The sequence below is a fragment of the Salmo trutta genome, chromosome 16 (genome assembly GCF_901001165.1).
Source record: "Salmo trutta chromosome 16, fSalTru1.1, whole genome shotgun sequence".
NCBI lineage: Eukaryota > Metazoa > Chordata > Actinopteri > Salmoniformes > Salmonidae > Salmo > Salmo trutta.
Genome location: NC_042972.1, coordinates 39,674,530 through 39,701,338, shown reverse-complemented (window position 1 = coordinate 39,701,338; position 26,809 = coordinate 39,674,530). Strand labels below are relative to the sequence as shown.

Sequence of the window (26,809 nt, the reverse complement as noted above, 5' to 3'; positions counted from 1 at the left end):
TTATGGAATGTTCAAACAATGTTTCCATCCGGAAAGCTGGCACAGGTTACCAACAAAATGAGGAGATACAAGCTACAGATCCTGGGAGTGAGTGAAGCCAGGTGGACTAGCTCTGGTTCCACGAGAACCAGCACTGGAGAAACAGTACTACACTCTGGATGGAAGGACGGACAACATCGTGAAGGTGTCGCCATCATCCTACAGCAAGGGGTAGAGAACTCTAATAGAATGGAAACGAATCAGCATCAGAATGATACAAGCCAGACTTATTGGACAACATACCAAACTAACAATAATCCAACGTTATGCTCCCATAAAAACAATACCTTTTCTCTAACACCCTCCAATCTGAAGTAGAGAAGACACCTGCTCAAGACCTGCTCCTCATCATCGGAGACCTTAATGCAAAGGTTGGCACCTACAACACCAACTACAAGAGAACACTGGGGAAGCTTGGCTGTGGAGAGATGAATGACAACGGTGAGAGACTGGAAACATTCTGCATCACAAATAACCTGGTGATTGGTGGCAGCCAATGTCCTGACTACAGAAAATTAACAGGAAGCAAGATGGACAGAACATTTCATAGAGGTTCTCAATAGAGGACCCCCTGTGGCTCCAATTAACACACCTGAAGCTGCTCCAGAAGATTTAGAGATTAACACCGAGTCACTAAAGAATGGGAAATCTCCAGATCCTGATAACCTCAATGCAGAGCAGTTCAAAATCGATCCTGTATTGGCTGCAAACATCCTTTTCCCACTCTTCACTAACATCTGGATGAAGGGAAAGATACCTTCAGATTGGACCAAGTGTACCTAAGAAGGGCACGCTATCCGATTGCAACAACTGGAGGGGCATCACACTGTTATCTGTTCCCAGCAAGATCTTTTGCAAGATTATCGAACAACAGATGTCTTCCTCTGTTGACAAAGTGCTTAGGAACGAACAAGCAAGTTTTAGGGGAGGTAGGAGCTGTACAAACCAGATCTTTGCCCCTCAGGAACATCATTTAGCGATGTAGTGAGTGGCAATGGAAACTCTACATCAACTTTATTGACTTCCAGAAGGCTTTTGACAGCATCCACTGGAAAAGTTTATGGAAGATCTTAAGAATGTATGGATCCCTACCCATGTTGTTAACATCAGAAAACTGTTCTACAGCAACCTTTCATGCAATGTGGGAACGAGCGACATGAGCTTTGCTGTGAAGTCTGGAGTTCGTCAAGGTTGTGTTTTGTCAGCTGTACTCTTCAACCTGTCAAAAGACTGGGTCATGCAGTGAACAGAAGATCAGGCAAGAGGAGAACGATGGACCTTGTATTCTACTCTAGAAGACCTTGACTTCGCAGATTACCTGGCTCTTTTATCACACACCAACATCTACAAGACTAAACTGACAGAGTCCAGTCCTTTGGCCAGCAAGTCAGCCTGGTTATCAACTGCAGCAAGACAAAGGTCATATCCATCAACATCAACACAGCAAAATCAGGCAAAATCAAGGAACAGGACCTGGAGTTCACCCGCAGTTTTAATGACCTTGTTAGCACAAAATGCCATAATGGAGGCACCAGCAAAGACATTTGCACCAGATTCAATAAAGCAAGAGTCATTTTTATGAAGTTTTGGAAATCCGGACAATATAGCACAAATAAAACCTCAAAATATACCAGAGCTGTGTGCTGGCAACTCTACTTTATTGTTCAGAATGCTGGAAAATAACAGAAGCAGACCTGAAAAAACTATCTATCTTTCACACAACTTGTCTCTGGAGAATCATGCACATCTTCCGACCAAACACAATATCAAACATACTTAGGCAAATGAAGCAGGAAGCCATGGATGCCATACTCAAGAGATGCCGCTGGAGCTAGATTGGACACGTCATGAGAAAGAGTACAGACTCTATCCCAAGAATAGCTGTCCTTTGGACTCCAGAGGGCAGACGTAAGAGTGGGAGGCCCAAGACAACGTGGCGGAGATAAATCAAGACCGAGCTTCAACAACATCAGCAGAGCTGGAGAAGATGGCCAGAGACAGACAGAAATGGAGTGGCTTTGTTGCTGCCCTATGCGCCAGCTGGCGCAACGGGGATGAGTGAGTGAGTTAGCACTTCACATCATGAGTCTCCACCACTCCATGCACCCACTGCACTCTCGTCACTCATATAAACATTGCTCGTTTATTGAGGAGTCACAGTGAGAGGAATGCTAAGTCAACCAATAACTAACAGCTTGGATGGACATGCTTCTCCGTCTCCCTTGTTATAGTTAGAGAAATAGAGAGAGAAAGGAGAGAGAGAGGGGGGAGAGAGGGAAAGAGAGAAAATATGTGCATGTGGTGTGTGTGTACATGTGAGAGTGCGTGAGGAAAGAGAAAGAGAGAGAGGGATGGAGAGGAAAAGAGAGAGGGATGGAGAGGAAAAGAGAGAGATAGGGAGTATATGTGTGAGAGGAAGGTAGGTGGAGCTTCCACAGTATCATCTGATAGGAGAGGCTGAGCTCTGACAGCAGGTGTTAGAGCACTACGACTGAGTCAGACAGAGAGGTAGAGTGACAGAAGGAAAGAGAGAAAGTGGGAAGACATTTGGTGGTGAGGGATAGCGAAAGACGACTCTGTGAAGCAAGTAAGTAAAAGAGGGAGGGAGAAACTAAGAGCAGGTGAGAGACGGAGAGGGTGAGAAGGAGAGAATATAGGTGTCTCCAGCACTTTCCATCAACGGTCTCCTGGCTAGGTTCTGCTGCATAGAGCAGTGCTGATCTTCCGCTTATTTCTTCATCCGATGCTGGACCCTGCCTCTGCGCTCTGCTCTCTGCTCGCTCTGCTCACACACTGATGCCTAGAGTAAGTAACTCTGCTTTCATTGTGCATTAGCTGCTGCAGTTTATTTGATTGCCTCCTGTCTGTTTGTGTCCTGGCTGGCTGGACTGGCTGGATAAGCTCCGGTAACTATAATGTGTGTGTGGGTAGATGACCAGTGGAGTGGGGCAGAGGGAAAGGAAGACAGGAACATTAACTCTAGCTGTTGTTAGCTTTAAGATGGCAGGGGATTACTTAGCATGTTGGCGTAGTAGAGTGGTTGTATACATGATAACGATCCAATAATCTGATAGTGCTTGGATTCATGGTTTTATGTCTGTAGGCTACGTTTGCAATCCAGATGAGATAACAATTTGTGTCAGTGACACATTCAATACCTTTGGATGAAAATGTTTTATACTCTGTGTCTTGATTTTGCTTTTACTACGCTTTGATACCTCATTCATTAAGTACATGTTGGTATAAAACTTTATAATATAAGCACTCCTCAACAGACTTGATTTTGCTGCTGAAGTTAATCACTAGATCAAATTGTATGGTATCCATCTCTTGGTTGCACCAATAATCAGTGAGTATTTTCCCTCCACATTGCAGGCGTATCAGTGGTCTGCCGGATATGTTTATACAGTATGACTGGTATGGATTATACCCAACTGGGAACATTGGACTGAGGATATTGAGCTATTGTCTTGGCGCAAACATGTTCTCGCTCACTTTCTTTTCCCTCTCTCTTTCTTCTTTCTCTCACTCTCTCCTTTCTACCTCTCTCTCTCCTCTCTCTCAAGGTCAAAGGACCCTCCAGATTCTCTTTCTCTCACTCTCCCGCTCTCTCGCTATCTTCTTTCTCTTTCACTCTATTGCTGCAGCTCAGGGGCTACAGAAATTAATGTCGTTCCATTTTGTTGCAATACATGCAAACCTGTCCAGTTCATTTGTATTTCCAGGTGTACTCCACACCCACCAGGGGAGGAGAGCGAGCTAATTTGCATTTTCTTATCAGAGCCCATGACCCAGCAGTACTGTGAGGAGGAAGGCTGTCCAGGTTTAAAATGCTCTCCCTGACTGGAAGTTTCCACAGTCGGTGTGGGACACACAAACAAACACCCACACATAGCATTCATGGTAGTGGCATCTTAATCAGTTGTGATTGAAGGTTGGTGACCTCTTGTCCTCTTTGCTTGGGGCTATTTTTGGACAGCTGTATTATGTAATGGTTGCATGACTCATTCTCTGTTTCAGTTCCCCAGATTAGCCCTGGACCAAGACATTCCCTCTGTCTGCCAATCACTCCTCCGTTAGAGTATGTTAACTGAGGCACGCATGGATGACCACCAGCACCAATCTGTCAGTTAAGCCAGTGTCACTATTAAATAAAATAGATTACATAGTGCTAACTCAGAGGTGTGCAAAACCATTGATCTGGACTTGGTGTATCAGTGTATTTTTTAGAACATTCATCGTATGGTAGGTGTCCCGGTAATTGGTATTGTGATGTGACACATATAGGATAGTATTGGTGCTGTCATCAGTCACACTGTGAGACCATCATCTCTTATCTCTGTCAAACTCACCCTCTGTTAAAACTCACCCTCTGTTAAAACTCACCCTTAGTGAAATGATGATGATACACTCCCTGTATGTGTGCGTTGTTAGGTGGCTTTTAAGCTGCCATTGATAGGCACGCGTACGCACGCACACATTCTGCTCCCATGATCAGAGCCATTAAGCAGGCTTTGTGTGTTCCTGGGGTGAGGTGACAGGTTTCAGGCTGATCCTTCTAATCGCTCCGTACCTGTAGTGACTCCCTGTGTATTAGTGCCTGGGCTTTACCCAGCCGCTATCTAAACCAGACTAATACCCGATGCCAACGTGTTGCGCTGTTGTTGTTTGGCATAAAAGCGCAGCAAGGCCCTGCTTTTTAATGGGACAGTATAATGACGGCTATGCTTTTGGTTTAGAAAAGCTTTTGACATGAGCTCTCTGTCTACTGTGTTTTCATATTGAATCTAGTAAAGAAGCGTTTCTGTCTAGGCCTGCCTAGGGTGACATAGAAACTGACAACCACTTTCAACCATCTGAAAATACTATAGAGCCAAAATGAAAGAAGCAGGCAAACAAAGAGCACCATTATTGCCGTAATAGGGTCAACCTATGTTATAAGAACTACTGTTCATAAAATCTCTTGGATGTCCCCTGTTTACATGTTTACATAGGACAATGTGAATCACCAATGCATTCTAGCCAACTTCTACTATACTACCCATGTTCACTTCTGGCAAGTTTCTTCCCTGCCCCCTAATTTTGGCGATGAATGAAATGGCCTAGAGATTAGTAGAACATATTCTGTCCCAAAAAGATCAGACTACAGCAAGTATGCCAATAAAACCAAAAGAGATATGTATCATTTTTCATCAAGTGGTGATTGAATCCATTATACGATTGATTGGCATTATCTAATGCAACATTTACTAATGTAATGTTAAAGAAAACAGATTACACAATTAACTTTATTTTACAGGATGATATATAATGATGCATAAACCAAACATGGGATAACTTTATGAAATGTGAAGGTGTAAAGTGAAGATGTCTCTGTTTCCACCCCTCTCTCTACCCTGGTGCACTGAAACAATGATGTATTCTGGATAGCTGAACTCCTGTAAATAGTGAAAGGATATTTAGATGTCTATGGGACAGTTTTCCAACCATAAAACTGTAAAACACTCACAGTGGGCTATGAGTTTTTCTAATCAGGTCACTATATTTAAAAAATCTTCAGGACCCTAGGGAGGATGAATAGGGACACAGAGATAACAACTACAATTGGACAATAGAGAAAGAATAGGGCTGAGCTTGCTTTATGCAGGGTTGCATCGTCTAGTATGCACCTATAATTAAAAAGTTATTCACATAGTCTATGTCATCACTATGTTGATAAATTCATTTCAGTCAATAATTTGGAATGAAAAGGTCTAGGTAGCCTAACCAGCCGAAGCTTGGCTAAAAAGTAAAATTGATCACATTCACAATTTGTACCGACGCAAATCAACGGGCTTATATAGCTAAATGCGTGATGTAACGGCTTTGTTTTCCCAGGCCAGAGGTGACAGGGCGCATAGGCTGTAGGCTACCTGTTGTTAATCAGTAGCCTACAGTTTGTCAGACTGAAAATTATTTATCCATCGTGCCCATGTTGGGCAGAGGTGTGGATGGTATCAAGGAAAGACATAAAGGAAAGTGTTGCATTAGCTTGTGCGAGCCGGAACGGCTCATAGGATCTACTCCTGTTTCTGTAGCGTGAGGCAGCTTGATGTACAAGTACACCCCCTGGACAGGACACTAGTCTATCGCAGGGCCTCACCCCCAATCTATCTTCTTAATGCTGAGTGCCAAGCAGAGATGCACCAGGTCCCATTTTTAGTCTTTAGTATGAATCAGCATACTGAGAACCACAGGTAGTTAGCTATATCATAATGTATCTAGCAAACACTTTGCATAAAAAGCAGTTCATTTAGAAAGCCAATCAAAAAGATATATTGAAATCTACCAAGGTCGCACCTAACCTTCCTATCTTTGCAGCAGCTTGCTCTGATGTCGTCTTGGCACACCACAGATAGCTGTACCACAGATTATCCATTGTATTGACCAGATACTCAAGTGGCCTCTCATACAATTAAAATAGCAAGGCAGTCAGGAAGAAGCTAGGCAGGTGGGACCATTCTAGCCAATGAGAGGGCAGATACAAGAGGAACAACTCCAATTTAATGTGTTTTTTCTTAAAGTTGCCGGGATGTCACATCCAACTTATATTCGTACACTTGTAACAACCTCAGCATTACGAAACTTCTATTCGATCAAATAAGCCTCACATAGAAAATAAGCCATACACATTTTTGTTGACCAAATTCGACACACTATCATTGACCTCCATACAAAAACTCAAAAACAAACAAAACAAACGCCACCTGCTGGAGAAGAAGATTTTGGGCACAGTTATCGCTCTCGCTTCGCCTATCCTCTCTCTCGCTGTACACATCCCATCTTGCATATTTCCCTCATCTTGATTCCTAGACAAGACCAAGCTAATGTTAGCCATTCTAGCTTTAAAAAAAAAGCAAGTTAGCAAGTTACTTGAGTAGAGACTTCAGCCACGGTTTCTAAATCAGCTATAACTAGCTTGATACAAAAAAATATCTACAGTAGTTTAATAGCTAGCTAGCTAGCTAGCAAAATATCATGAATGGCTAAAGCTAATTCACTAGCTAGCTAACAGTCGCTAACTAGCTAGCTAACTAATGTATTTGAGCTGTCCAATGAATTAATTCAATCTGGCGGCTAACATGTTATTGATGTGTTCAATAACTTTAGCTAAATAGTACTTACATCTTCAAACCTGACATCACATTTTGATAATATGCACCAAGTGTAGAACAACTTTGTGACAGACAAGTAAATAGCTATTTTCCGGTGTCACAGGAAGTAGGCAGACTGGCTAATCGGAATGTGGAAGTGCTGCCAAAAGTGGGCGTAGCTAAAGGCTATAGAGGAGATTAAGAAATGTATTCACACACCTCGGCTCCAGGTCAACAGTGTATTGTCAGTGATGTTCAGTGGTGTGCACTGAGGGATGCAGCAGGGTTAATGGGCAGAGTAGAGCTGCAATTTGTAGATAAAGTATTTCTGAGAAACAAGACCGCTTGGTAAATTGGCTTATTGAACCTCCAAACCACCCCCTGTGCCATGTGATGGAAATGTGTGTGTGTCTGTGTGTGCGTGTGTGTCTGTGTGTGCATGTGCGTGTGTGTGTGTGTGTGTGTGCACATGCGCGTGCGTACGGAGCGTGTTCATGCATGTGACCGTGCGTGGTGTGAGTGTGTGTGTGTATTTGTGTGTGAGTGGGGGGATTTCTATATTAGCAGCTCACCTTCCCATGCCAACCAGAGATTGGTTGTTGTGACAATCCTTATTCCTTAACCCTTTAACCCTGTTCTCAACCGGCTGGTAGAGCATGTTTTGACAATGGCTTTAGAAGTGGATATGAAAAGAATCTTCACTTGAACTTGATTCGTCAACTCCCCCAGCACTCCTGCATCAATTTATATAATTTGTTTCCTTTTGGGTTGTTGTAGTTCAGTGTTGTGGCACTCTAACTTTGCCCACTCAGAGGGCTGTAAGAACTCAGACACCAAAGATATGAGCTAAATGGCAGGAATTCAGTTGGCGAGGGATTAATTTTGCATTATTTCTGTTAGTAAAGACCTTAAAGAGTAGGAATATGAAAATAAATAGTTAAAATGTAAAAAGGCTAAAAAGCAATAATTTTGCAAGAAAGTGTTCAACCAGGTGGTTGATATGGTGAAAAATATGATACAATTTTTGACAACACACTATATTAGGCAACATAAATTGGTTAAATCACATTTCATGACCCATGGGGTCAATTAATCAATATTCAGACTTAAGGTCGCCTGTAAAATAATGCCTATAATAGTAATAAAAAACTGCTCTTTGTCATATATTATCTCACAATGTAGTCTGAACATGTGGGAAACATGGTGGAAGAACCTGGATGGATTTGAAATTTAAGAAAAGCATTTTGAAGGACATTCCATTTGGGATGTGACAAATGGACAATTTTGCTTAATGTTTAAACAGCCATTTTTTGTATTGTTTTTCTTCCTATTACATATGTATGACCGCGAAAAGTTATATTTAACGCAGTCATATAACCCTGAAAACACCTTGGGTACAACATGTTTGTCTGTAAGAGTAAACTACGGCTTTTAAAATGCAGACATATAACCTTTTCTGGAGATACAATGCATTCGGAAAGTATTCAGACCCCTTGACTTTTTCCAAATTTTGTTATGTTACAGCCTTATTCTAAAATGGATTAAATTGTTTTTTCCCCCTCATCAGTCTACACACAATACCCCATAATGACAAAGCAAAATCAGGTATTTAGAAATGTTTGCAAATGTATAAATAAATTAAAATTGAAATGTCACAGTTACGTAACTATTCAGACCATTTACTCAGTATTTTGTTGAGGCACTTTTGGCAGAGATTACAGCCCCGAGTCTTCTTTGGTATGACACTACAAGCTTGGCACACCTGTATTTGGGGAGTTTCTCCCATTCTTCTCTGCAGATCCTCTCAAGCTTTTTCAGGTTGGATGGGGAGCATCGCTGCACAGGTATTTTCAGGTCTCTCCAGAGATGTTCAATCGGGTTCAAGTCCGGGCTCTGGCAGGGCCACTCAAGGACTTTCAGAGACTTGTCCCGAAGCCACTCCTGCGTTGTCTTGGCTGTGTGCTTAGGGTCGTTGTCCTGTTAGAAGGTGAACCTTCGCCCCAGTCTGAGGTCCTGAGAGCTAAGGAGCAGGTTTTCATCAAGGATCTCTCTGTACTTTGCTCCGTTCTTCTTTCCCTCGATCCTGACTAGTCTCTCTGTCCCTGCCACTGAAAAACATCCCCAATGCATGATGCTGCCGCCACCATGCTTCACCGTAGGGATGGTGCCAGGTTTCCTCCATTCGTGACGCTTGACATTCAGTCCAAAGACTTCAATCTTGGTTTCATCAGACCAGAGAATCTTGTTTCTCATGGTCAGAGTCCTATAGGTGCCTTTCGTCAAACTACAAGAGGGTTGTCAGGTGGATTCCAATCAAGTTGTAGAAACATCTCAAGGATGATCAATGGAAACAGGGTGCACCTGAGCTCAATTTCAAGTCTCATAGCAAAGGGTCTGAATACTTATGTAAATAAGGTATTTCTGTTTTTTATCTTTAATATATTTGCAAACATTTCTAAAAACCAGTTTTTTCTTTATCATTATGGGGTATTGTGTGTACATTGATGAGGGGGGGGGAAAACTATTTCATCAATTTTAGAATAAGGCTTTAACGTACCAAAATGTGGGAAAAGTCAAAGGGTCTGAATACTTTCCGAATATACCGTAGTTTCGAAGCGCCACTGAACTGGCATTTTACTTTTCTGTAAAGGAATGCCGCTTCTGAAGCAGCACTAACATCCATCACTAGGCAACCAGAAGTCAAGCAAATAATCTTGAGCTGCCTGCACTCTCCTAAAAACGTACTTTAAAGTTTGTTAAATACTGTGACTTACCAAGATATTTAGTAGAAAAAGAACGCGTCTTCCGCTAAGAATCGACTCCTAAGATTCAGTATTTTTGGAACGGAGGAGACTGATTAGTACTTCAGAGAACACAAGCACTCGCATCTTTCATAGCGAGCTTGCGAGCGAGCTTGCAATGGAATGCTTTTTTTCATAATTTCTTGGCTTACAATGTCTCGCAACTTCAGTAATGCAGGGCCTGTCATCAAAGAATAGGCTAGGATATTCTATACGCAACAGACCGAAGACTGAACACACACTCGCATCATTAGCAAAGAGAAAAAGCAGGCGAGCCAGCTTCACTGTGACAAAAATTTTGTGAAAAAAATACTAAAAAAAATATTAACATTAAAGATCCCAATTTCATTTAAACATTATAACGTTAAAACATTCGTACCCCTACATTGCACTATACACCACCTGAAAGCATATTCATTTCAATGTAATTGAATATTTATATTTGGACATACAGAATTACCATAATAACATCAGTTCTTATTTAACAATGTTTACCTACCTATAAAAGCCATTAAAACAGACCTAAAGTCATTTTTGTAATATTGTTGAAATTAGTAAAAATGCAATGAAAATTGCAATTCTAGTATGGCATTGCTGGTGTGACCTTCTTCTAACTGCTTAACTGCCTGGTAGAGCTTTGTTATTGCACCAAAAAAACATCAAGATGCAAAAAATAAATGTTGGAAATTCTTATTTGAATTGTTAGAAATAGGAATTTAAGGTGAAATAACTTTTTCTACATGCTTTTCAAGAAGAGACACCTAATGTTAATAGAGCGCTTCCAGCTTAAAGGCTCAGTAATGGTGCCCTCTGCTCAAGGTTTGTGTGCAGAATGCAGAGGCTCATTAATTGATTTTATATGGGCTGTTAAAAGCCTGACTGCCAGTCAATCCAGCAGTTGACTGCTTTGTGAGACGTTGTGTGAAGTAACATGTTTTGACTCAGTATACAGCTCTAGCCAGGATGCTAATAAGATCCTGTCAACAGAGAAAACGTGCACAGGCAGAGGGAAGGAGTAGGAGATCTTAACCTCCCTTTTCCCTCTGTGTTGTTCAGATAATACAATTAGAATTACTTAGTAGTTATTTTTCAATGGTTCAGACATCCCAGTTTCCTGACAGCCCTAGTTATAGCCTGTCCTCACCACTTCACAGGCTCAGCAAACAATACTGTAGGCTAGTGGATCAAGGCAGAAAAACAAGTCTGGTTTAACCCCAAGTATTTACTATTGAGAGACTGGAAAGACATTCAGCTCAGTCACATGATCCACAGTGTTAGCATGTTTCTCTCTCTAATGTGGTGAGTGCCAAACTCACACTATGTGATCTCTACCCGAGATTTTCCACTCAAAAACAACCTAACCTGATTTTTCAACTGTAATAGACTCTAATCATACCCACATAAAGTCATGATATATAAATGCCAATGACTCTGACTTTTCCTCTGTGCCCCACAGGAAAGAGGATGGAAGGATTCCTCGTATCTCTAACACACTAGAGCCCTCGCTGTCGCACTCCCACCCTTCGTATCGCACTCGCTCGTTATCAAAGGTAAGAGGGGGGTCCAAACCGCCCACTGCACCCACCCTGTCAGCTCTTCTATTCAGCCATGACTTCTTACCTCTCTTCACAAGCCTCTCTCTTACCTGTCTCTTTCTCTCCTGTTTTCTATTCATCCCCACTCCTCTCTGTGTTGTGTTCCCTTGTGCTGCTCTGTGTGCAGGTGAAAGGTGTCACCAATCAGATCGCTCCAGATCCAGTCTCATGGACAGTCTGCTCTGATATTTTTTTTCTTTTTCTTTTCTTTTTTTTTTTCTTTAATGTTTATTTAACTAGGCAAGTCAGTTCAGAACAAATTCTTATTTACAATGACGGCCTACACTCACATTGAGTGATGGCCTATATGCCACAAGCTCCTGGGGTTGGGTCCGGTATTCATTGAAGTCAAAATCAAAAGTTATTATCAAGGCTATTGTTTGTGGGGGCCTTTGATCTATTACTTTTGATTAAATAATACATAGGTTATTCCAACAGCCAAGGAAAAAGCTTTTGTTTTATAGTCCTGAAGTTGTTAGTGGGTGCACCAACCAAACACCTTAAATAGTTTTATGATGCTGGGGGCTGAGAGATTTACAGAATACTATAAATTGAGCCTCCCGAGTAGCGCAGTGGTCTAAGGCACTGCATTGCAGTGCTAGCAATGCCGCTAGAGATGCTGGTTCGAGTCCAGGCTCTGTCACAGCTGGCCGCGACCGGGAGACCCATAGGGCGGCCCACAATTGGCCCAGCGTCGTCCGGGTTTGGGGAGGGTTTGGCCGGCATGTCCTTGTCTCATTGCGCTCTAGCGACTCCTGTGGCAAGCTGGATGCATGTATGCTGACACGGTCGCCAGGTGTACGGTGTTTCCTCTGACACATTGGTGCGGCTGGCTTCCGGGTTAAGCGGGCATTGTGTCAAGAAGCAGTGCGACTTGGCTGGGTCGTGTTTTTCGGAGGACGCACGGCTCTCGACCTTAGCCTCTCCCAAGTCCGTACGGGAGTTGCGGCAATGGGACAAGACAATTGGATCCCACGAAATTGGCGAGAAAAATGGGTAAATTTGTTTTAATAAAAAAAAAATGAAAAAGTATACTATAAATTGTACATATAGAAATAAATATTTCATAGTGTTTTGGCTCTCGAATCCCAGCTCATCACAGGCACATAGCTAGAGTCTCATAAAGAATATCTGTCTCTCAAAGACCCACTTCTACCCTTCACATTACAGAACTGGAGTGTTAGAGTGAGGTAAACAGTTCCTGTGGTCTAGATTCTAGTGGTCCTTCCTCAACCTCTGCAATCCCGCTGTCACTCACTCAGATGACTCACTCATTCATTTATGCTGCTCTATGAACACAGGTGCTGTGGTGCTGTGACTCATTTGGACATGAGGAATACTCAAAGATTAGGTCTGCAGTAATGCGCACGTTTATAGGTGAGTGACCTCGTCAAGAAGCTGTCCATTATAGTCATGCATAATGTCCATGATTATGCATTGCATTCTTATATAAAACATATTCAGCAGAATATGAATCACAGAGTACTTCAATATAACTGTATCCGGTAAATGCTCTTGGTCCAGACTGTATTGCCGTAGTGTATATCGGTCCATATTCCCACTGCTGTATGCTGGGGTACAGTGCCTCAGCCTGCAGATGTCTCTCTGGTGGTGGTGGTGGTCCTGGAGACACTGCTGCCCTCTGCATCAGTCAATCCCTCTGATGGATGAATGTGTGAAGAGCAGAGGAGAGCAGACCAGAGCAGCTGCTGCAGTGGAGACTGAGGCCTCTTTGTGCTCCTCAGCTCGGCTAGCCAGAGGAAGGTCATGTGGGAGTCTGCTGCTGACGGCCACAATGAATGGATCCTGATGCATTTTCTCCGGCCCGTGCCAATTGGCTTTTGTGCACACTGAACACTCCTTTAGTCAATCAGAGAGCATGATTGCAGAGAAGTGGACGGAAGAGTGGCGTGGCCAAAGCATTGGCAGGTCTCTCCACAGGTCTGGGATGGGAAGTTCAATGATCTGGTGTTGGAATAAGTGGTGGGAGTGAGCTGAAAGTTGTGATGTGAGCTATGGGTTACAGTGGTGATGGGGGATTCAGGTCCATCTTCCTCAGCCCAGTTTGACTGATCTTACCAACATCCCTTCCGTTATACAATGTGTTTATAACACTACCGAAATAGTCAGGAATAGCTGAAAGTGTTCATGTCCTTGTATGCAAAAGCCTTGTAGCGATCATAGTCATTGATTCATGGTCAATAGGGTCAATGTTACTGCTGTGTAACTCATTGGTATCAGATGAGCCACAGCGAATCGTCTCTCCCTCAGGTCCTGGGCCTATCAGGCGCCTTCTAACTGAAGCGTTGCCACACTGTTATATTTATGGTTGGAGGGAACGTCATTGCACTCACACAGAGTAGCTCTGGTAATCAAGTCAGAAAACAAAAATGGGTAGCGTGTAGACCCCCAGGCAAGGGAGGGCAGTGAGAGTGCATCAGTGGGAGAGAGGCTCCTTATTGCATCTATCCTAGGGCAATAACACGGTGTGCTTAAAGGACTTGTAAAAGGAAATCAAGGTAAAGTGTACTTGGACTCTCAATATGATGTTGGGGCTTGAGAAAGAGAGCTGTTATCTATTCACTATGCTGGTTATTACTTCTCTACAGTATTTCCCTTTTATCATTCAGCCCACATCCCTTCTCTGTGTGTATGCATGGTTTCCACATGGTTTCCATTGAGCGCTACACCGTTCATTTGACAATGAGCTAAGATTTTAAGTTTTGACTTGTTTATTACATTCACTTCCCACATCCAGGGTGAATTCTAACTTCCACTTGAGTTTAATTTTTACTTATAATTGATGTCAATGAAAAACAAAGTCAAAATCTGACTAAAGTGTTATGCAATGACCACATACAGTGCATTCGGAAAGTATTGTTGTAACGGTTGTCGTCGGGAATGGAGGACCAAAACGCAGCAGGAATGTGGATGCTCATCTTAAATTTTAAATAAAAGAGAACACCAAAATAACAAACAAAGAACGCACGAACAACAAAACAGTCTTGTCAGGCACACTCAGCAAAACAAGAAACAATCTCCCACAAACACTTAACCAAACACATACCCATATATAGGACTCTCAATCAGAGGCAACTAGAAAACCCCTGCCTCCAGTTGAGAGTCCGACCCCAATAAACTAGACAAAGAAATACAAAAGACTAGAGACCACATAGAAATACAAACCTAGAACATAACCGCAAAAACCCGGAAATAATAAATCAAACACCCTACTACATAAAACACCACCCCGAACCACATAAACAAAATACCCTCTGCCACGTCCTGACCAAACTACAATAACAAATAACCCTTATACTGGTCAGGACGTGACAATTGTTACGTTACAGCCGTATTCTAAAATTGATACAATTATTATTTTTCCCTCATCAAATCTACACACAATACCCCATAATGACAAAGTGAAAACAGGTTTTTAGAAATGTTTTCAAATGTATTAAAAATACATAAGTATTCAGACCCTTTCCTATGAGACTCAAAATTGGGCTCAGGAGCACCCTGTTGCCATTGATTATTCTTGAGATGTTTCTACAACTTGATTGGAGTCCACCTGTGGTAAATTCAATTGATTGGACATGATTTGGAAAGGCACATACCTGTCTACATAAGGTCCCACAGTTGACAGTGCATGTCAGAGCAAAAACCAAGCCATGAGATTGAACTACAGAGGGTAGTGCGTAGGGGGGTAGTGCGCACTACAGAGGGTAGTGCATACGGCCCAGTACATCACTGGGGCTAAGCTGCCTGCCATCCAGGACCTCTATATCAGGAGGTGTCAGAGGAAGGCCCTGAAAATGGTCAAAGACCCCAGCCACCCCAGTCATAGACTGTTCTCTCTACTACCGCATGGCAAGCGGTACCAGACAAAAAAGGCTTCTCAAAGTTTTTACCCCCAAGCCATAAGACTCCTGAACAGGTAATCAATGGCTACCTGGACTATTTGCATTGTGTGCCCCCCCTCCAACCCCTCTTTTACGCTGCTGCTGCTCTCTGTTTATCATATATGCATAGTCACTTTAACTATACATTCATGTACATACTACCTCAATTGTCCCGACCAACCAGTGTCTCCGCATATTGGCTAAACGGGCTAACTGCATTGTGTCCCGGCAGCCACCACCCACCAACCCCTCTTTTACGCTACTGCTACTCTCTGTTTATCATATATGCAGAGTCACTTTAACCATGTACATACTACCTCAATCAGCCCGACTAACCGGTGCCTGTATATAGCCTCGCTACTGTCATAGCCTTGCTACTGTATATAGCCTCGCTACTGTTATTTTTCACTGTCTTTTTACTGTTGTTTTTATTTCTTTACTTACCTATTGTTCACCTAATATCTTTTTTGCACTGTTGGTTAGAGCCTTAAGTAAGCATTTCACTGTAAGGTGTACACCTGTTGTATTCGGCGCAGGTGACAGATAAACTATGATTTGATTTGAGGGAATTGTCCGTAGAGCTCCGAGACAGGATTGTGTCGAGGCACAGATCTGGAGAAGGGTGCCAAAAAAATTCTACAGCATTGAAGGTCCCCAAGAACACAGTGTCCTCCATCATTTTTAAATGGAAGAAGTTTGGAATCACCAAGACTATTCCTAGAGCTGGCCTCCCGGCCAAACTGAGCAATCGGGGGAGAATGGCCTTGGTCAGGGAGGTGACCAAGAACCCGAAGGTTACTCTGACAGAGCTCCAGAGCTCCTCTGTGGAGATGGGAGAACCTTCCAGAAGGACAATCATCTCTGCAGCACTCCACCAATCAGGCCTTTATGGTAGTGGCCAGATGGAAGCAACTCCTCAGTAAAAAGGCACATGACCGCCTGCTTGGAGTTTGATAAAAGTCACCTAAAGGTGTGCCAAGTTTGTAGCGTCATACCCAAGAAGACTCGAGGCTGTAATCATTGCCAAAGGTGCTTCAACAAAGTGCTGTATGGGATAGTGTTTATATTGATGAGGGACAAAAAAACATTTAATCCATTTTAGAATAAGGCTGTAATGTACCAACATTTGGAAAAAGTCAAGGGGTCTGAATACTTTCCTCGTACTCTGTAGGTACAGTAGCACAACTTTCTACCTCTTCCTGATCGTTTTTTTGTGTTTAGGCTACTTTCAATGGCAATAAAGATCTATTCTCTCTCAATGTGTTTAAATGTCAATAGTTGATGTCTACGGTGCCTTCAGAAAGTATTCACACCACTTGACTTTTTCCACATTTTGTTTTGTAACACCCTGAATTTAAAATGTATTACATTCATATTTTAGGTCACTGATCTACACACAATATTCCATAATGTCAAGGTGGATTTTTTATTTAAATTTTTACAAATTAATTACAAATGAGAAGCTGAAATGTGTTGAGTCTATCAGGTATGAAGGAAAGACCCAGATGCAGATCATGTTAAAAAAACAATAGTTTAATATTCCACCAGGGGCAGGCAATTGACAGGTCAAGACAGGCAGGGGTCAGTAAACCAGAGGTGGGGCAACGGGACTGGGTGGCAGGCAGGCTCAGGGTCAGGGTAAGGCAGAGATCTGTAATCCAGAGGGGAGCAAAGGTACAGGTCGGCAGGCAGGCTCAGGGGCAGGCAGAGTGGTCAGGCAGGACAGGCAAGGGTCAAAACCAGGAGGGCGAGAAAAGAGACTGGAAAAAGCAGGAGCTGAGACACTAAATGCTGTTGACTTGAACAAACAAAGCGAACTGGCAACAGACAACACAGGTATAAATACACAGGGAATAATGGGGAAGATGGGCGACACCTGGAGGAGGGTGGAGACAATCACAAAGACAGGTGAAACAGATCAGGGTGTGACAGAGTCAATAATAATTCAACCCATTTGTTGTGGCAAGCCTAAATGAGTACAATAATAAAACTGTTAACAAGTCACGTAATAAGTTGCATGGACTCATTCTGTGTGCAATAATAGTGGTTAACATGACAACTCCATCTCTGTACCACACACATACAATTATCTGTAATGTCCCTCAGTTGAGAATTGAATTTCAAGGACAGATTCAACCACAAAGACCAGGAAGGTTTTCCAATGCCTCGAAAAGAAGGGAACCTATTGGTAGATGGGTGAAAATTTAAAAAAAGCAGACACTGAATATCCCTTTGAGCATGGTGAAGTTGTCAGTTACGCTTTGGATGGTGTATCAATACATCCAGTCACTACAAAATGCAGGCGTCCAACCTAACTCGTTTGCCGGAGAGGAAGGAAACCGCTCAGGGATTTCACCATGAGGCCAATGGTTAATTTAATACAGTTACAGAGTTTAATGGCTGTGATAAGAGAACATTTAGGATGGATAGTTACTCCGCAATACTAACCTAAATGACAGAGTGAAAGGACGGAAAAATATTCAAAAACATGCATCTGGTTTGCAATAAGAGGAAAATCTGGTTCAGTCTTGCTTACCAAGAAGACATTGAATGTTCCTGAGTGGCCTGGTTACAGTTTGACTTAAATCGGTTTGAAAATCTATTGTAAGACTTGAAAATGCCTGTTTAGCAATGATCAACAACCAACTTGACAGAGCTTGAATTTTAAAAGAATAATAGGAAAATATTGTACAATCCAGGTATGCAAAGCTCTTAGAGATATACTCCAAAATACTCACAGCTGTAATCAACGTTAAATGGAATTCTAACATGTATTGACTCAGGGGGTTGAATACTTAGCTAACCAAGATATATTAGTGTTTTATTTTTCATAATAAAAATGTAAAAAACATTTTTCTTCCACTTTTACATTACAGAGTATTGTGTGTGGATCGTTGACAAAAAAGGACAATTAAAAACATTTTAATCCCACTTTGTTACATAACAAAATGTGTAAAAAGTCAAGGGATGTGAACACTTTCTGAAGGCACTGTATTACCCTGTAGCCTTGCGTCTAATAATAATACACTGATATGTTCTCAAACATTTGCACACATCTTTACAATATCGACAGGGTTTACCTTTTCTAGGATATTACTGCTGAACCCAAGTTTGGTTATTTAATATAAAGTCTGAGTATACAGACTGACAAATGAGATGTAATACATTCTAAAGAGCCTAGAACAGGGATGGGCAACTTTGATAGGTGTGGGGCCACAAAAAGACTGCATTTTATAACTAATTTCATGCAATTCTACTCATTTTGCCATATGGCGTAGAGAAAGATTAGCAGTTTTAAAGCTAATTTCCTGCAATTCTACATATTTTGCCATAGGGTGGAGGCTAATGTTTTCAGTTTTTAATATAATAACTGATGATCAATTAGCCCCACCCCGGTCAGTAATTCAACCATGCTTACTACAAGTTTAGATAGCTGGCCGCAAGACTAATTTACCAATCTAAAACAATTTGGCTGACATGGGCTAATTGAGTGACTGCTTATGCATATCAAAATGTTGAAATTGCACCTGATGTATTCTACTACTCTAACTCCCAACAGTAAGTAGATACCCAGACTGAGTTTTTTAAAATTGTATTTATAGGTCCGTGGGCCGCCAGTTGCCCATCCCTGGCCTGTACAATGTGTTATCCTACAAAATCCAACTTCATATGCTGCCATTAATGCAAATGTACGCTTCGCTCAAAGCTCTTCCTACAGTACAACAAAAGGTCCTTCACAGTAAAGTGTTTTATTTAAGGACATCAATCGGTATTAGAGGTTTAATGCTGCATACATAGCCTCCTCATCATAGAAACTCAGAACTCTCCCCTCTAGTGTTTTGTCCATTGATTTTCTCTCTGCAGAAATGTATTTTGGTGGATGAACTGACAGCGTTCATCTTCTTGTACAACTGCAGCGCCATTAGAAAATGAACCCAATCGGTTTTCATTGAGAGGTTTCTGAAATGTGTTTCTCTGTGGTAGGAAGTAGGTCAGTATTGGTTGTAAATGTGATAGTGGGTGAGTACCAGAGAGAGGAGGAGTTCCAGAAAACACTTCCACATAATAATACAACTAGACTCTTACCCTTTCTCACCTCCCTCTTTCTCTTCTTCTTACTCACACATACAACCCAATATACTACAGAATGTTTACCCTTCTTGTTGTTCTGAAAGTTGAAGAGATGAGATGTTGATACCCTGACCTCTGACCCTGGACCTTGCAGTATCAGCAGACCCTCTTTGGGCTCCTGCAGCCTGCTGAGTCATCTGAGACCAGGCCTATTAAAACTTTCACAGGGTCAATAAAGGCCCCTGGAGAAAATGGCTGTCAATACAGGAAGAAGGAGGGTCTTACTGTAACATCAAGAACCATGGTGTTTACAGAGCACATCAATAAATTGAGCATTTTCTTCTTAAGTTCATGGAAGGCAGTTTATATACGTTATTCAGACTGGAAGGTAGACTTACTTTACAGTGTAAATAAGCTAGTTTTGAGCAGACTACTGTATGTACAGAATGTATATTTATGATATGTGTTTAGCTCAGAGGATGTGTGGACTATGGCACTCGTGGACTGTATGTTTGCATAGTTTGACAGCTGTGTGTATGATAGTTTAGACAATGTGTATTCTTGTTATATTCAATACAGTGTTTATTTTACCTTTATTTTAACAGGGAAGACATATTGATACCTAAGTCTCAATTCCAAATGCGCTCTGTATAATACTATATAAATATATGATATGCATACACATTTAAATACAGAAACACAGTCATTGGTAGCACAAATAAAACATCACAAATCACCAGTGTGATAATTCATTTAGCTAGACCATTTGACTTTGTAGTTGTTTGTAGTGTGTGGTGGAGAAACAAGCTTTATTTGAAGTACATTTATTGGGGAAATGCTGTAGAGTGGGAAAGGCCTCTGATGATTGTTTATGAGTTCATGGTGCTTTTGTCCTCGGGAGGGAGGGAGGGAGGGAGGGAGAGAGAGAGAGAGAGAATTTGAAATGTCTCTATTCCTTTGGAACTTTTGTGAGTGTAATGTTTACTGTACATTTTTTTTATTGTTTATTTCACTTTTATTTAGTATCTATTTCACTTGCTTTGGCAGTGTAAACGCATGTTTACCATGCCAATAAAGCCCTTTGGATTGAGAGAGAGAGGGGGAAGAACAGAAAGAGGAAGATAGTATTCTCACCATATGAAAGGGTAAAAAAGAGAACTGTACAAAGCAAGCGAGGCAGGGCAAATAAGCCAGAGAGAGGCATAGTTATTCAAAGTGGGAGGTGGAGAAACGCAGTGTCTCTCTCTCTCTACTTCCTAGAGAACAGACAGAGTGTGTGAAAAGAGGAAGAGAGGGGGAGGATCTTTACAGTCAGGCACATGCTCACACAGATATAGTACATACAGACCTATACCCACAGACACACCCATGCATTCTAATGGGCATGCAGAGCTATTTAGACATGAGACACAGCAGCAGTTCCTGTTGTGTCTTTAGATGCAGTAGAATACAGTGTAAAGTGACAGTAGTAGTCAGGTCTCTGACCATCTGGTCACTACACACACAGTGAGACAAATATACCAGTACACTGTTTTTTGGAGTCTGAGTTTTGAAGTTATGACTGACTTCAGGATGACTAAGAGTGGCCATGTGTTCCTCAGTCCTGCGGTTATTACACGGGGCCAGAGGAGACGACACAGCGATGTAAGTATTTATTCTTACTGTTGTCAATGAGTAAGAGACTGAGTGATACTGTAGTACAGATCACTGTAATCTTAGATAACTTTCAGTGTAGTGTTACTCTAAATGCATATCTGATCGACATTACTCTGTAGCAGTCTGAACAGCTGTTCTCACTTGAAGGCACAGCTGTGTCTTATCATTCATATTAATTTGTTGATTTCTCATGTGCACAGAGATTGGTTGAACATGACAGATGTGTGATCAACTCATTTGGTTTGCTTGGTTTTGATAGGACAGTTTACAGTAGCTACAGAGACAATTGAGAGTCTAGTATAGGAGACCATTAGGTCAGGGTTGGTCTTTAGTGCAGTTTCCAGTCCCATCACTGTTACTCATTATCATGTCAGCACCTCTCACCGGTCTGTTTGTCTCTGGCAGATAGTTCAGTCGTCCTGCAAGTGCAGGCTAGGTTATTACTGCACAATCACAGATTTGGTGAGGTGAATATTTGTGTATGAAAAACAGTAATATCTTAGTTTTGGGTTCCGATACACACTGGTAATTTGGTCCATGTTGGTTTGCACTTATGTTTGTTTTCAAGGCGGCAGTAGGATCTACCAGCGTATCATATGACACTGTTTGTTCACACAGGGAACAATGGGTTGCACCCATGGCTTTATTGAGACAAGCCAATGTTGGTCAGTATGTGTGTATGTGAGTAGTGTGTGTATGCACCCTTTTAGTAAGTCCTGGTGTGCCCATAGTAAATGTATGTTGTCATGTGGAAACATCAGCTTGACACCTCATTCCACGTTTGTTACATGGTACAGAGAGGGCCTCTCTGCGCAACAATCTGGGCTATCATTGGCTATGTGACGCTCTAGCTCACAAAGTCTTTAATTGGTAACTCCCCTAGTCGATGCGTTGTGGTCAGGGTGGAGCTGCCCGGCATCAGGGTAACAGGTTCTGTGGAGAACAACTGCCTGGCTGTGGGTATTACTTCTCTTACTCTATATGAATGTCTCTTATCTGGGATAGAATGGATCCTGCAGTTAATGGGAGCTGATAGTGAATAGAGTTTGTAAAGAGGTTACAGCATTGGTGTTGATTTTTGGTTAGAGGAGTATGAATCTGATGGATCTCTGCCTCACTTCTTGCAGGAGTTGTACAGTAGACTTCTATTGATTAGAAATTAACAGGGCTGGCAGATGGAGGGTAATATTAGAACCAGTTTGTAAAGCCAGGTATCTCATTTGTTTTCATTTGCTGACTTATATCTACTCTCCCCATTCCATGTTGATCTAATGGGCTAAGTGTATTACGGTCACTCATCAACACACCTTGAGTGTCCAGAGTTAACACACAGTGCCAGGAAGTCAGCTGAGGTGGTTAGGGGCTGTTTGCAGCCTTAATATTCCTCCACCGCCTTTAGAGGCACTGGGCTGCACTCCTTCAGAGGAATATATATATGTGTTTCCAGGAGATTGTTTTCCAGTGTGGAGGAGCAATTCAGTGAATACTGAATGGAGTCTCAGTTGGGCTGGTGTTGTGCTGGGGTGGTGTGACAGGCCTGGGAAAGAAGTGCAGCACATCAATGCCATGGAGGAGTCAGGCAGGCTGTGGAGAAAATAGGACTTGGATCAACAAAACTCCCAGCTCCATATCCACAAATGTGTTGGGATGAACACAAGTGAAATCTCATGTGAAGAACACTGGAGAGCCAGCATATTTTACCAGTCAGTAAACCACTCTCCCTCTTCGATTTGTCTGTCTCTCTCCCTCAGACCTCGGACCTATTTGCAATGATCGAGAGGATGCAGGTACAGTAAGTGGTCTGAGAGCTCTGCTGTATACTATCTTCACTGCTTTGTCTTCTTTGTAGTTTCTCCTCTGTGCTCTGAGAGGCTGCGATGGAAAGTGTCTTCGTCCTGTTTCCTGTTTACAACATTTGTGCTTTATTTGTTGTGTAACACTGTTAGGGTTTAGGAGACAAAGCCAGCTCATATTCTTATTCATTTGATGAGCACAGCGTAGTAGAGTACATAAGTGACACAGATCTTAGACGGTTTGATGAATTATGAGTGCTACTACTATACTGCATAATACATACTGGGTCTTCGTATTGGAATATTCCCTCTATCTACGTTATCAGCTCCAAGAGCTATCAGTCCTTAAGAGCCTATCAAAGTCTCTATCTCTATGTGTAGCAAAGCTAATTCTAAGCTATAAACTCTTCCTGTTGGAACAGTGACCAATTAGCTCCTTGCGTGAAGCAGTGGGCCTTTTAACTGCTTCTGTTTCAGTTAGTTTACTCACTCAGATTATCTCAATGACGTGTGTTTGTATGTATCTCCATTAGCTGTTGCATAAGCCCCAGCTACTGTATTCTTCCTGGGGTCCACAAACATAAAAACATAAAAGCGCAACATAATACACTACAAAAGAAAAATAATAAAAAATAATAGAACATAAACAATTACATATCATACATATTATGCAAATCCAAAACCAACTATATACAGAAAATGAGGGACGTTAAGGTCATTTGCCGTGAGGTGCTGCTTGATTTGTCTTTTAAAGCTCATCTTGCTGTTCGCTTGAGCAAGCTGCGACGGAAGAGCGTTGCATGCCACCACTGCTCTATACAGTACTGTTCGATGCCCCAAACACGTTCTGAACTTGGATACTGTGAATAGACCCCTGGTCTGTGTAGTCTGGGATCTGGCTGTTGATGACACCTTCCCTGTTGTCCCCTGTCTTTCACACTGTCACTCCTCTGCTTCAGTTACTACCCTCTCTTTTCTCTTCCACTTACATTTGAATTCTCTGCCTTTGCTTCCTCATGATGCTACATATGTCTAGTTGATATGTTGAAACATTGTATTGCCCTTCATCTGAAAGCTTCTCATGTCTCTCTTTTCCTTTGTAGCAGTAATGCCAAGGTTCGTTATAGCGGAACATTTGAGACATTATGAACTTGAATATTAAAATGTTTAAAAATGGCATTGGAGTAAGAAGTGTAATATTTTGTGCAGCTGTGTATATCACCTGTGTCCTGGCATGCCTCCATCTCCCTCCACAGGGCAGCAGAATGGACGAGCAGAGATGCATCCTCCCTCCACCCCTCAAAGTGAGTCGAGGAACGGTAGACTTTGTAACATATCCTCAGCGGGTTGACAGTCTGTATCCAAACAAAGGGATGCTCGCCAAGGCCCTGAGTGTCACAATAGGGGATAATACAGATGTGAATACATTGTTGAGTTTATTGTGTTGGCCACTCTAAAAATGGTGCCGTTTTAGTTGGGTTGCCCACTCAGAGTTAAAGTGGTTTCAGTCTATGATGTAATGTAGGTTCCTATCATTTAAGTAATGGGCTTTGTAGATTGAGCATTTGTATATTGATTGATTGTGCTTTGAACACAAAAGTCACATGCTGCATTTATGAGGGCACTATGATGGGAAATAGAACAATGTTGTTCATCAGTATGACATGTGATTTTCTCTGCAGACAGAGGAGGACTATATCCCTTACCCCAGCGTTCACGAGGTACAAACAATCTGAAACTGAAATCTGTCTCGCATATAGAGCTTTGTGATTCGTCATAAACATTCTGTGTGAACCCACAGTGTGGTAACCCTTTATCTGCTGTTGAATTTAATTCCATGTATTGTGTTTGTTTTCATGTAACCATTAACCTGTGTCACCGTGGTTGATATCAGGTCCTGGGTCGTAGGAGCCCCTTCCCCCTTATCCTGCTGCCTCAGTTTGGAGGCTACTGGATCGAGGGGACCAATCACAAATCCAGTGCCACACCTGGGCCTGAGCAGCAGCCATGTGCTGCCTCCCACATCAAGCTGGAGACCAACAGCATTGCCAAGATCTACAGGAAACAGTTCATGGGCAAGGTGAGCATAGTCTTATAGGCAGCATTCTGCTCCCCATGTTTTTCTGGAGTATTCATTCCAGCTGACATTGGAATAGATTGAAACTGAAATGGAAATAGAAGGAAGTATGTTTTTTGCTAGCTCAGATTCCATCGGGTTGCTTACATCACAGGGTGAGCCTACATCCAGTCATTCTCCTGGGGGGAGACTGTTTCTACCAAATGAAAGTATTTTCTGTATTTACCACTGTTAGGTTAGCTGGAGGACCTTCTGTCTGTTTGAGCAGTGGAGCTGAGGGGGACTAGGCCAGTCAGAGAATTAATGAACAAGTGCCTGAGGCATGGATGAGTTGTTATCTGAGGGGATCTCCTGGTAATGTCTCTATAGGAACACTTTAACTACTACTCCATGGACACTGCCCTGGGCCACCTGGTCTTCTCCATGAAGTACGACGTCATCGGGGACCAGGAGCACCTCCGCTTGCTGCTAAGGTACAATTATCTTTATCTCTCCCCTGCCACCTCCCTCTACACATTATCTCCTCTCCTGTTTCTTTTCTCTATTGCCCACTGCCGTTCTCCCCCATTCTCTTTTGTCTCCAGCACTCTCTTTATTTCTCTCCCCATGTGCCACTCTTTTCCTCTCTCTCTCTCTCTTTCTTTCTATTTCTTTCCCATGAACCTCTCTCTCTCTCTCTCTCTCTCTCTCTCTCTCTCTCTCTCTCTCTCTCTCTCTCTCTCTCTCTCTCTCTCTCTCTCTCTCTCTCTCCTCTCTCTCTCTCTCTGTGTATCTCTCTGTGTATCTCTCTCCCTTTGTGGCCTCCTCAGGCTCTCTTCACCTAGTGTGCAGTACAAATACTGTTCCTGGACAGTATAGTCAATAATGGACTGCAGGCGCTTGACCACCATGAAGTGCTCAATAACACCTGACCCAGAGCAGAGGAGAGGGCATCGGTCTGCTTCAGCCTCTAAGCAGTCCTGTCCACATTTCCATCCCTATCGAGGTCCACTATGTGGTCAGAGAGAGGTTAATTTAGCTCAGAGTTAGCACTCTAGCCTTAAACACAGGCCACTGAAATTCTCAACTCCTCCCCGTTATAACACTAATGATAAAGTAGCAAGGCGGGAGGCAGCACTCAACGCTCCATGAAAGCTGTGAATGAATTTTACAACCCTTGAGAGAACCCTCCAGCAGTAGTGGCTGTTTTTCCCCCTCCCGCTTGATGGAAGAAAGAAGCTGGCGAGCGGGTGGCCCACCTGCTGTCTAATGATCAGCTGGGCAGTTTCCATGCTTCTGGTACAGTCACGACCTCAGTTACGTCAAATACCAACATTTACTGAGTTGGCTCAAGGACTATACTGAGAAATGACCCATGAAGACAGAAAATATTGAGAACGGGGCTCTCTATTCCAATGTGGCCTGAGTTTGCAGGTGGTGTATGACTGAGAGTAGCTGTGTTAGTTAGTGTGCTCAGTTTGCAGGTGGGGGTGTTTCACAAACACTAATATATTAAGTCCAGCATAAAAAATGGTGAAGATCAACTTAATTTAATCAAATCTAGAACTGATTTTGTACATTGGATCTACTTAATATTTCTGATGAGTTACTTTTATTGATCGTGTCTTAGTGTTAAACATGGCTTTACATATTTAATCACTTTACATTTGTATCCAGGAATTGTTGAGCGCAGTGCTCATTCCACTAACACTAATTGGAGGTAAAGCTGAAAGCTTTGTAGCTTGATGTATTGCCTCTGTCAA

At 42.3% G+C, this 26,809-nt stretch overlaps 1 protein-coding gene across 4 annotated transcripts in view; it reads left to right on the top strand.

Moving 5' to 3' along the window:
* The window catches only part of LOC115150747 (rap1 GTPase-activating protein 1), a 169,455-nt gene that overhangs the window by 125,224 nt on the left and 17,422 nt on the right, over positions 1–26,809 (top strand). For 3 of the 4 annotated variants that reach the window (XM_029694359.1, XM_029694355.1, XM_029694360.1), the window contains 5 exons: positions 11,430–11,523; positions 24,247–24,294; positions 24,673–24,711; positions 24,885–25,070; positions 25,437–25,540. In XM_029694359.1, the coding sequence (XP_029550219.1) occupies positions 24,256–24,294; positions 24,673–24,711; positions 24,885–25,070; positions 25,437–25,540 (368 nt within the window). In that variant the 5' untranslated portion in view covers positions 11,430–11,523; positions 24,247–24,255. Of the gene's footprint in view, positions 1–11,429; positions 11,524–20,840; positions 21,186–22,948; positions 22,985–24,246; positions 24,295–24,672; positions 24,712–24,884; positions 25,071–25,436; positions 25,541–26,809 lie in introns of those variants that run through there. The other variant, XM_029694356.1, reaches the window with a different exon arrangement.